The 12,924-nt window shown below is 37.8% G+C and overlaps 1 protein-coding gene across 2 annotated transcripts in view; it reads right to left on the reverse strand.

Moving 5' to 3' along the window:
* The window catches only part of RBMS3 (RNA binding motif single stranded interacting protein 3), a 711,967-nt gene that overhangs the window by 129,666 nt on the left and 569,377 nt on the right, over positions 1-12,924 (reverse strand). For both annotated transcript variants that reach the window (XM_075143380.1, XM_075143379.1), the window contains one exon: positions 7,719-7,798. In XM_075143380.1, coding sequence (XP_074999481.1) covers positions 7,719-7,798 — 80 coding nt within the window. The remainder of the gene's footprint in view (positions 1-7,718; positions 7,799-12,924) is intronic.

A 12,924-nucleotide genomic window follows, 5' to 3' on the forward strand; every position in this document is an offset into this window, starting at 1 on the left:
ACCACTAGATATTACGAATGAGAAAGGAATGCAATTCTCCATTTATGCTGCAGACTTCTGGAAATCTTAGGAAAGATATGACAGGTGATACTGCGACAGAAAGAAACAAGGAATGATCTTTTCTCATTTATATGCCATACTGTTTTCTAACTTCAATCTTATAAACCAAGTGAAAGATCTTAATTCAAACTGCAGTAATGCTATTTTATACATCATGACCTGAATTACTGCAATACCACAAACAAACTGATCTTATGTGTTTTTTATTACTTCCAGTTACAAAGTAATAAAAAAATCTGTGAAAGAATTTCTCATTAATTATAATACCAGATTACAAAAGTCAGGATTTCATAATATGGTTATTTAAAATACAAAAACATACGGTTCTTTTCCTAAGAACTTACCGCGCAGTACAAGCTCAAATAAAATAAACATAAATATTTAGCACATCAGATCTTTGAGACCATCCCCATCAATATCTTTATATATTTCTGGAAAAGTAGGCCTTAGACAATGTCAGCACTCTGTCTTCTCTCACACAAATTCCCTGAAGAGCCCAAACTACGTGACTTAGCAGTGATACACACCTCCTAATATCTGAAATACAAATTAACCCAACTCACGTTCCTCCAAGAAATAAGTGCGTATCGGGGTTTACTGGGTAAACATCTCATTCTGTATCCTGCTAGTTAAAGGGAGTCTTTGTTTGAGCTAAATGGAAATGAGTAGACAGGGAACTTTTTATTTTTCTATAAAGTATCCCTTATCTTTAAAGAATATACAATCTTCAGATTCCAAGAAATCTAGGAAATTTGGAATGGATCTTTGCAGCAAGAAATGGAATGTGTGCTATGAAACTAGAAGCATCTTCACAAATGTCAGCACAGCAAGTACAACTGAAGGTTACATAAACATAATTCTGGAGGAAAAAAAAAAAAGGAGCTAAAGATGGAGAAACCTGTATTGTTCAGTGATCAAAAATGACACACTTCACATTTGAAATTTTCAAGAATGCCATGAAGCAACACAAGTATTGTCTGACTTTTAAAGGCTGTCTTTGAAAGGAAGGAGACAGTCCAAGACATGCTTGATTTCAGTTGAAATCACAACCTATTGGAGATCTATGGCTGAAGAGTCGGCACAGGCTGGATTAACTACAAGCAATACTTGGCCAAGTACCAGAAGGAGGGCAAAGCCAGGAGCCTCTGCTGGTGGTGTGCGACAGCCATGGCTGTAAAAGGGAGAGCAGAACATACAGCACTGAGGAGGTTGGCCACAGCACAGAAACCTGCATGAGCCACAAAACAAAGCCACGGCGACCTAACCAGGGAACTGCTTTCGAAGCAAAAGGTTTTGTATTTTCTACTAATTCAGTACCCATGCTGTAGTTTCTTGGTTAGAAAGTCCATCTTTATGGCCTTCTCCTGCAAAGTCTATGTGATCTTAACCATTTTGTGATGTCTGAAAAATGAAACTCTATTTCCTTAGGGACACTCTCTTCTGACAGCTGCATGTACCACTGAGGCACCCCTTAACATCCAACAAGACCCAGGCAACAGGTCCACAGAGCCCATTCTGCACTGAGCAGTTTTGTCAGAGAGACCTGCGCTGAGGATTGCTGCCTGCACGTTGCTGAGGATGTGGGAAGCACCTGGGGTCCAAAGCAGGAGGAGTTACAGTGGCCTCATGGTCATCACCAGGACACAGGCAGGACAATAACAGAAGATTTTAACTGTCTGTCAAAGATGAAGATTGGGAACTGACAGAAGTTAGAAGGATGCTAAGAGGGTTCGAGATGTAAAAAAAATTTCTGCTAACAATGAGCGGAGCACATGCATTCGTGGAGCACAGAAAGCGAAAGATAACAACAATTCCATAAAAAAAATGACAGCCAGGAATTGGAAACAGGATAAAGAAATAGAAAATCTGTTAAACAGTTATTTTTTACAAAGGTCTTTACATGGATCGTATTTTCTGATACAGTAGGGAAGGGTTTATATACTGCAGTCAGCAGATAACAATGAAAATATTTACAAAACTGAATTCTTAGAAGGCAGACAATATAAAAGATGCAGATAACATTAACACCATATATGTTAAAGGAACTGAGGATACAAGTGAGGGAATTTGGGTTTTTTGAATAAAGATAATTTCTGAGGATAACAATATGTAAAAGAAAAACCCCTTTTTAAACTAGCTCCACTGAGTATTACCAGTACCAAACCTAGCAGAATGCCCTTTATTCTGTTTAAGTTCTCTGTAGCACTCAACAAATGTTTTAAGCTAACTACAAACCAATACCTAGTTTCTACCTTTGGCTGCTGTTTTGTCTTGTTTAAAATGTCAAATACATATATAGAGAGAGTGAAATAGAAAGACATGGATATTTATAGTAATGTATTACTTACCTTGATAAAGAGAGGTAAACTCCCCAAGAATATAGTTTTGGAAGAGTTTTTCAGTGTTTTATGCTTATAAATAGAGACAATGAAATAAAAAGATAAACAACCAAACTAAGAGAAAGGGGCTAAAAAGTTATCAAACAAAACATTTTAAGTTCATTCATTCAGAAAAACAATTTACAGCATCACTAATGACAAACAAGATATCATTTGTTCATCCACCAAGAGAAAAACAGTGTAAAATGTTGCTACTATCCATTGCACAGTTAACCCTCAACTGGAATACTATTTTCTCATGACCATTTTAGCCACAATCTCCTAGAAAACATGTTGCTTTAAATACATTATTCCATGTTCTAAGTCTACTTCCCTGAAGCAAAGATTAAGTATTTGAATTTACTCTCCATGGTTGGAGAACCTAAGAGATGACCTAAGAGAAATATTAACTAAGGAGAGAGGCAGAAAATATCCATTCATTCGGGTGAAATGAGTCTGTAAAAATGCAGTGGTTGGGCCCTTTTCAAGAGAAAAATGCATGGCCAATAATGATTAAGATATGAGGTATTTGCAAATACATCTGTATTGTTGCAGATAATTTCTTTCTATTTAAGAGTTTCTGCTCTAATAAAAGTCAGTCCCAAAATGCCACAGTCACTTGTTACTTGTGGGGTTCTTAACCTACACAAGAATAGTACTTCCCCCTTCTTTCTTTTTGTCAGGTATTTGTAACCTGGCATTAAAATTAGCAATAAAAGCCACACAGAGCTACTACAAAAGAGGAAGATTCTTGACTGTGCATTGTAGCATTCATGTGTCTCACTTTCTTGAAATTTTCCCTGAGATAGAAATTGGCCCAATGTCCTCTGACAACCAAAAGTATTTACAAAGCAAACGAAATTTAGGAAGTACTATAATGACTAGAAAATGCTATGAGGGAGCATAATGGACATAATAGCAGAGGATAATTACCGCAATTGAGGCATGTTCCTGTGAAATTCTAGAGAGAAAAGTAAGAACTCGTTAAGTCTTTGCATTTATTCAAAAAGAGAAAATGAAGGTTTTAAAGACATCCAGGGATACTGGGAGCTGAACAAAAACTCTTGTACCCTAAGCTTGCCCATCCAGAGAGAAATCAATTTGTTACTGACAGAAAAGCTAGGAATTTTTACTTGAATTCAGTGATTGCGAAATGTGATAGATTAGAAGGATTATACAAAAAGTCCCCTATTCACCAAGAAAAAGAGATGCAGCACTGAAAGACTGAGGGTGAGCTACCTTCATCATTAATAGTGTCCTTCACATCTTGATGGAGACGTACAGCGCTATAGTCTGATACATTCATTTGCTGACTTCTCTTTCAGGCAATACCGGACCTATACAATTAGTTTCACGTGGGGTGCGCTCTCTATAGGAAGAAAATACACCAGTAGGCCCTGGTCTATTTATCTCAGAAAAGCAGTGCTGATAAAGGGAAAACAAAAACAAACACAAAAACCCACTAAAAAAAAAATCACTCAAAGCTACTCAGAATATTTATGAAGTTCACATGGAATCTGCCAAGCACTGAGAGTTTGCAGATTTCTGGAGACAACTGTACTTTGTCAGTCGGGAAGAAATGCAAAGATATTAACTAATTATTTATGGGACAACCAATTATTTTGTACTGCATATCTAAGACTGAACATCATGAAATGCTTATTAGTTGAGCAAGCAGGACAGTGGAGCAATTCCCTTTGGAATGGAACAAAGCCAAGGAGTTGGACAGAGAACCACCCTTAACGAGAATAATTCACTAACATAGACACAGTACTGCTCACATCTGACCAGCAAAATGTTTCAAGTGCCAGAAAACAACCTTTACATTGTCACTGGGTTGAAGCAGAGTGGTCTGGAGCTGCAAGTGCTCAGCTCTACAGTTTTTAAAACAACAGACAGTAGTTGAAGTTAGAAAGTCAAACAAGGAATGATATATTTTTGCCTTGGGAACATACAGAATACAGAGCCTCCAGAGTGCCCTGCGTGCTCTCCTTTCCTTGCAGACACAACACTGCTTTACCCTTTCCTGCTGTATTGTTGGCCTGGGTCAGCTTAGATGTGTGACTCCTGGCTGGGCTCAAACATCCAGGTACACAACAGTGACTCTCCTGTAATTTCTATCTTATTTCCAACAAAAAAAATACATCCAATTAAATTTACATCTCATTTGGGAAAGAGCTCTGTATTCAAAATGAATGTTTGAGATACCTCTTTGGGAGGATATAACTCCATGGTTTATTCATTGTGAAAGACAGAGCCATGGTGCCCAGTCTTTCTGATAGGCTGTTCAGCATCACGTGAAAGCTACCTACTCCAGTCCTTCTTCCATCATGACTTGGTAACCAGGCACAACCGCCCCTACAATACGTGAACATTTTATCCTACAGACATACACACACATACATCCATCCCACTGTGTCACCAGGATCACGTCTCAGGGAACACAACTGGGGAAGACAGCATGGATGGAAGCTAGCTGACAAAACGGTTTGTCTGGTCCATAATCCCACTGCCTCAGGAACCAGGATAGTACAAAATGGCCTGCAGTCAGGCTGATTTCTTTCCTGATGGGCCTCATGCAACCTTCTATTAGCTGGCAAGCCTGAACTAGAATATCAGAGCTTGGGTGAGAGGAGATGTGGACAAAAATGTAAAACCCTCCCAGTTCATTGCTACGCCTGAAAGAAATCCAGCTGAAAATCCTAAATCAATTTAATTTAACCCTAAAAGGATTGATTAATTTTCTCTCACAGTAGGATCACGTCTTTGAGTAGTAGAGGTTAATAACAGGTAGTGTTGCATACTTCCACTAATGTTGTCCGGTTGCTCATTTTTTAACTGAAATCCATAAAGAGGTCACAGCAATAACTATAGATGATTTTCTTTCTATGCCAATTACTGAGATGCTGGGAAGATAATTTTCAGACTCTGATTGTGATTTTCCAAGTATGCTAGGAGACTTGATTTTCCTTTCTTCTCCATGCAGGAAGATAAGCAACTGCCAGGAGGAGGATAAAGCAAGATGCTTCTATCTTTGCTGAGAGGCTTAAATACAGGTTCATAGCACAGATGTATAAACTGAGTAGAAGCTCTAACAGGAAACTACATCAAGAAGAAGAAGCTAGGACTGAGTGTTTTTTGCACTGGATCAAAGGTAAATGAATATGAGTGGCCAGTATCGCTTGAATCGACCCAACTGCTCAAGTTATCCTGTTTGTCCTCTGGCTTCTTAAGAAGAAGAGGAATGAATATGAAAAATCTTTTAAATATGGATTGAAGAGTGCCCTACTCTAATAATGAGGCATAAATATTCTCTTTTATGTGGATCAAATACCCTATGGTAATTTCTAATTATCTGTGTTGGGAGCTACAAAATCTGTCCTCCAAAAATGGAGGACAAAATGGGATCTTACAGATATCTAGTGTATAGTTGAGTGAGTTCAATTACTGCTTCAGTGGCTTTGCCCCAAGCTGCATTATGTTTTATCTGCATCTGAATGGTACTCAGGTAAATGAAAACTCTTAAAACAGTCACTTCCCAGCTCATCCTTGCAACTAAATGCCATCTGATCACAACAATCATGAGAGAAACATAGTAGACAATTTTCCTACATGGACACCTTCTTCAGGAAACTAAGAGCTGATTCATGTCCTTTAATTGAGAAAGCAGCAAAAGTTATAACCATTAAAATCCAATTTCAGTGGCTCTCTCGGAACAAAAGTAAGTAATCATGCTATCTTATCAAGACTGCTATTTTGATGTCCCATATTGTTCATGTTGAATACCCAGTATATTCCTGACTAATTTAAAAATTTAAAAAAAAAAAAAGAAAAGAAAACTATTTTCAACTTCTAGCTTTCATTCTTTACCATGTAGCCTTTTTGTCTCAAGCAGGCACTGTAAGAACATTCTGCTTTATTTCTGGCTCAAATGATGTGTCCTCTCTGACACAACCGGGAATGTGACTATGGAGTACACACGGTTATAATGAAGAAGCTGCACTCACTGATTCCTTGCTATTCACACTCTTTCCATTGGGTGTTGCTATGATATTAAACAGATTACTACTGGGGATGAATGTATGCATACAGAAAGGCATGCCAGAGGTTTAAGGTCTCTGTCTATGTTGCTTTGCCCATTGTTCTACGCAGCCCGAGTCTGTTGTACTTCAAAAAGTTGGTGTTGTACTTCATTAGTTGGTGTTAAGAAAAATTGTCAATGACTACTTCTGAAAAAGAAATCCATAAAATGGAGTCTTCCAGCTTGTACTAAAAGTTTTATACTCTTTCATGAAGGTGATCTGACTAAAATTTATATGTACATTGTAGCATTCAATTACTGTACACAGTAGCTGTGCAGATGGCTCTCTTTTAATTAGAGTATTTAGTGCATCTTCTGCATAAAGAACCAGGCAATGAATAAGGAGGAATTTAATGAAAGGAACTAAAAAAGGAAATAGTTTAATGGAAGTTAAAAAGAAAAAAAAAGAGAATAACTTAGAATGCAATTCTTGCAAGGATTTCCTGCTCATTGAAGGTAGCTCTTTAGACAATCTGAGGGAGAAATCTTTGCAGATATGTGGCCTTGGGGAGGTCTTGTCAAGCACTAAGAATCAGGCAACTGATCACTAAACTTTGCACAGCTGATGACCACATAGATGACAGCTGAAGATTTCAAAAGCAAGATACTGGCTGGAACTGGGCTTCCGATGTGGCACGGACACACCTCTGAATGTATTCTATGGGTATCGTCAGAAAATGGCAGGATTACATTAAGTTACGGCAAGTACAAATAGTATAAAATCACTTCATATTTGAAACAGCCTCAGTAACACTAACTAGTAACACTATCTAGTAACTGTAAAGAATACAAAGCTATTACAACCTGAAATCCTGGCTATTTTTTAACCTATAATGCAGTTGCTGATCTAGTTCTATTCCTAGGTTGTTAGAAAAGCACCAGCATTTACTTATGTGGCCTTTGCTCTAATTGGAAAAAAATCACACACAATATATGCATTAAAAAGGAAAAAACGCAGTAAGACAACATGATTTTTATATATACTTACATTTAGTACTGTCAAACATAAATGCTTGAATAATACTAACTTAGGCAAGGAAGAAGTTGTTATGGATCATAAATGATAGGCTTCAACCAGGAAAGCTGTACGCCCTCTTAGCAGGGCCAGTAATACAAGCCCCTCTCAACAGAAATTCCAGCACTTCTGTATTCTAAACTCTTCAGTGAATTTTAAATCTCATAATTATCGCTAGACTTACCTGGTAGACCGGGTGGGGTTTTCAGATATTTGCCATTAAAATGTTGAATTACTACTTCACATTTTTCAGTAGACTCCATTCTGGAAAAGAGAAGAGGGTGGGATGGGGGAAGAGGCAATACGTGTTACTAGACTGTTATGAAAGTGCTCAGTCAGCAAAAACAAAAAGCAAAAGGAGAAAAAAAGGACAAGCACAGATGCTGACTGAAATCTTCAAAGCTGTTCTTGCTGATTTCTGCGGAGAAACTGGTTGAGCTTATTACAGTACGGTGTGGCTTGCAAGGAGGACCTGCCACCCTCAAAGCCTGCAGCTGCGCTACCGGCTGTGTGCGAGCTGCAGCAATGTCAATGAACAGTCTCCTTTTGGCTCTGGGGATCACCCTGAACAAGGACATTCTTTATACTCTCATGTGCTGCTTGGAAAGGCAAAGTACGTGTTTCTAGATTCCTTGTGCACCCAAAATAACTTCAAATGGCATGAAAAAAAAAACAGGATTTGAAGAACCCAGAGGATTAAGCAACAATTATTAAGGATTACAACGTTAAAAAAATAACCCGCAAAGACAGATTGTATAGTAAAACCAAAGACAATGCATATATGCCTATTACAACACAAAGCCAAATTTTGGGTAAAGACAGTAATTTACATGTAATACTGGTAGGTGAAATGCCTTACTGTTCATCTCATATGACTCAAGATAACTTCAAGCATTGAGACATTAAAGCATTAACAGTGAACTGGTACATATATTACTGAAGGAACTGTAAAGAATACAAAGCTACTAGTCAAATCCCAAACCATGTTTATAACACATTGGGGAATTCGCCATTCTTTCAGGTCTTGTAAATCGACTGCACACTAGTCCAGAGAACAGTTGACTTTGCTACAGGGTGGGTATAGAATCTTTGAAGAGAGGAAAGAGAGAAATGGAAAGCTAATAAACAAGCAAAAAGAAAAATCATACTGCTTCTGTTTTTCTTGTGTTTAAAAACTATGTTCAATGCTCCTTCAATACACCAGTGCTTACCTCCAGGTGCTCTCCGCAAAATAACTCCACTGACACAAATATTGCTTACTTCTCACCAGTCTAGATCTTTTTAGAATGAATTTATCTACCACCCTTCCTGTCACATGGTTTTGAGAAAGAGTAACATGCATTCTGTGTGGCTCACATAGAGTTTAGAGCAGCAGTTTGTCTCCTGGGGTACAAGTTTGCCAGAGTTTAAAGAACCACTCCACCATCACCAAAATAAAAAAGAAAAAAAAAAAAAATCCTGATTGCCTGATTAATTCTCTGTGCAAGTCAAAGTCTTTTGTCAGTTTGTTTCAGGTGGAATCATTAAAAATTGTTCCTTCCAGATTGTATCACTGTATATGATGTGTGCTGGGCCACTTCTACAAGCACAAAGACAGCAACTTAGATTGTTCACTTTGGCTTCATTCAGATTTAACTAAGTGAATGTCTGCACTGAGCCTTTAGAGACTCTTGTCCCTGAAAGAATAAATGCAATAAAAGTCTGTTTTCTGTAGCTGCAGGCGCTTAGTGTCAAACCATGTTATGTTGCACCACACAGCAGTGACAATTTCATTTTAATACACGGGGTACATTTTAACAAGCCAAAGCAGTCCCTGCAAAGAATGCAATATATAAGCTGCCAAGTGAAAGAGACTCAGTGCACTTCATGCATTTTATGTGGGAAGAGAATAAAAGTGAAACCCACAGTGTTCTGGGATAAAAAGGCCATCATTCGAATAGCACTCTAAAAAAGAATGTGCACATTCTCTTCTCAAGTTTCACAATTAACGGCTCTCAAATGCCATTGCTAGCTATCTGTAATCTGGCACACGCTTCGCTTGAAACCGACACTGGCATTATCGACTCAGTTTGAAAAGGCAGCACAATAGTCAGAGCCTTCTATACACGTTCCCTTCAGATGCGTTGCTGAGTAACAACTGCATCCATCCCTCGCCTCCCCTACCTGAGTCCCCGCGTGTTTTCTGCAACGTGTGCCTCTGGGGTCGACCTTCCTCCCGGCCCCGCCGAGGCAGCCGCTAACTCATCAGGCCTGCATCTATCCCAGGGCCACCTCAGTAGGAATTATAATTTTCACTTGTCCGCAACACCTGTTTTTTGAGAAATAACCCTTTCAAATTGTGTTCTTCAGGCTGGTTAGCTCACTGACTGACTGGGAATTAGGGGTCCAGAGCAACCAGATATATTACTAAAATTGTCTGACACTTGCCATCACAAGACCCCGGTTTTAGTTTAGTTAAAACTCTGATCAACATCAACCACTTAGGTGGCAATTCCTATGGCGGGCGCCTACCCAGAAGTTCAACCTATCTGCAGACATCGATTCAGACATTCCTCTTTCTGTACTTACTTGTTTTAGCCACAAAGACTAGCCATATCTGGGAAGAGGCCCAATAAAAATATGCTTTTCTTAGGTCCACACCAGTAAATTCTACCTACTTTTTCTTCAAAAAGCTGTGGCACTCTTCTATTGTAGAACGTGTTTGGAAACTTGAGAGAGAGAGGCAAAATATGCATTTTGTCATGAATTTATTCTTCTCGTCTGAGATAGAAATGTTTCAAAACGTTGATTGAGACTGGTATTTAATAAAAATGTCATTAACAGGAATGTTACATGTTAAAACTTAGCCTCCAGGGGACAGGTTTTCTACAAAAAAATGTCATCGGAGCACAAGTAAACTTGGGGGAAGAGCACTCTTAAATCCATTTTTTTAGTGTTGGGGTTTTTTTCATAATTGATAGAATAAAATGTGGCAAATGATAATATTATGGAGAAAAGATAAAGATCTTAGATGCTTCAAAACATTCTATTGAAAGATACAGATATTCAAATCTTCTGCTGGAAAGGGGAGAACATCAGCTTCATATGGTAATAGAGATTTGTTTCTGATCAGATGCTTCACAAAGTATCGTTTTCAAATTCCCTTCAACAGTATGTTTTTGGTGCTGATTCTAAGAGGATCTTAGATAATAATTAATGTTTAAATGCAATTTGGAGATAACTATAAAGTTATATTTGTATTATTTTGAATCAGGAAATGCACTGCAGAAAAAATGTTATCAAAGTCGTAGGCCAGATTCTTAGGATATTTTTAAAAGTACAGTATCAGAAATAGTGTGGCCAGCAGGACTAGGGATGTGATCGTCCCCCTGTACTTGGCACTGGTGAGGCCACACCTTGAATATGGTGTTCAGTTTTGGGCCCCTCACTACATTGAGGTGCTGGAGCATTTCCAAAGAAGAGCAACGAAGCTGGTAAAGGGTCTAGAGCACAGGTCTTATGAGGATGGCTGAGGGAGCTGGGGTTGCTTAGCCTGGAGAAGAGGAGGCTGAGGGGAGACCTTATCACTCTCTACAACTACCTGAGAGGAGGTTGTAGCGAGGTGGGTGTCAATCTCTTCTCCCAAGTAACTCTTCTCCCAAGCGATAGGACAAGACGAAATGGCCAGGGGAGGTTTAGCTTGGAGATTAGGAAAAATTTATTCACCGAAAGGGTTGTCAAGCACTGGAACAGGCTGCCCAGGGAAGTGGTTGAGTCACCATCCCTGGAGGTATTTAAAAGACGTGCAGATGTGGTGCTTAGGGACATGGTTTAGTGGTGGACTTGGCAGTGGTAGGTTAACGGTTGGACTTGAAGATCTTAAAGGTCTTTTCCAACCTAAACGATTCTATGATTCTATGTTTCTAGATAATGATCTAAAACAAAGAAACTAACAAAACTATGAGAATTTATTTTCACCTGTATCTATTATCTCCAGGTTCTGGAAACTAACTTGTAAAGTTCCCAAATACAATATGAGTAACCAGATTGTCTATATTCCATCCAATTGGAAAGGAAGGGAATTAAAAAAAATCTGAAAAGGAATACTGTTTTCGTGGTTTTTTTTCTAGCCATAGTTTGCATATTTAAGATATTTCAATATGATTGGTAAAAGAACAAAAAAATTGGGGGTGCTTAAGCAAGTATCACAACCAAGTAATTTGATGTTTTTATCTTGCTATTAAATATTTATTTTAGATCATTTTAAAAAAGTATATTACTCTCTCTACAGACCATAGTGGCTCCAAAGTAGTCATTATGTGTTGCTATAAGTAATAGAGAACATTTACCATCAAAAAAAAAAAGGAAAAGGAATTTTTTTTAAAATTAAAGCTCTTACACATGCTCATTATAAAGATTGATGCAGTGTCAAGAAAAAAGTTAATAAAATTTATATACATGAAATAACATGATGATTACATAATTATTACATGAGAAATATTCAGTACCATGTAATTACCAGTTAGTGGTAAAATGTGGGTTTGGTTTACGTATACCCTATAGTCACTTTGCTTAATAATAATAATGTAAATGAGAATCAGGACTATGTATTTTTCATATCCAGAGTAAATATTTAAAGATTAAATTGTTACTACCACATTTATGTTATGATCAGCATATGAATATTGTTGTTTTCTTATATTTATAAGAGCAGGAATAATAAATCTTGGGGGGCAATGTTTCTTTACTATTTAAGGCATTTTGCAAAGATGGAAGTAGGTAGGTAGTAGCAATATTATACAGCGGAGGAGTCCAAAGAACTGAGGCCATAGTTAGAATATACACAGGAGTTGTGACAGGAACCAGATAAATTTGAAAGAGAAATTAGGCAGAAACATTTAACTGCAAGGAAGATGATCCACTAGCACACATTAGATAGAAAAGAGGTGGCTTTTTTTTTTCTGGTTGATGTCTTCAAATCATTTCTGAAAGTTGTATTTTAGTAAAAGACAAGTATTATCTCAATATTAGGTAACTGGGAGTACTTCAACTGCCTGTGATATAAAAGAGGTCAGGGAAAATGATCTTCAGGTCTTAAATACTCTAAAGCTACAATATAGGTTTGATTAGTATGAGGTTTCTTAGCACCTCCTTATGTTCTACTCTTCATCCTTCTATGGCAACATGTTCACTAATTTGGTTAATTTATTTTGCTAATTTAATTCCAGGCATTCTAAGACCCTGATATGGCTGCAACCTGTGATTTTCTTCTCTCTTGTAACTGACTTAGGTATCTTATGTCCCCAACTTTTCAGCTGGTAAGAGATTGCTTCAAGATGTTTGTGCTTTTTGGTTTGAATCCATTTTATGCTGTTCCCTTTGTCATTTACAGCCCAGGAAGCGATATTAAT

Source organism: Calonectris borealis, chromosome 2 (assembly GCF_964195595.1).
Source record: "Calonectris borealis chromosome 2, bCalBor7.hap1.2, whole genome shotgun sequence".
Lineage (NCBI taxonomy): Eukaryota > Metazoa > Chordata > Aves > Procellariiformes > Procellariidae > Calonectris > Calonectris borealis.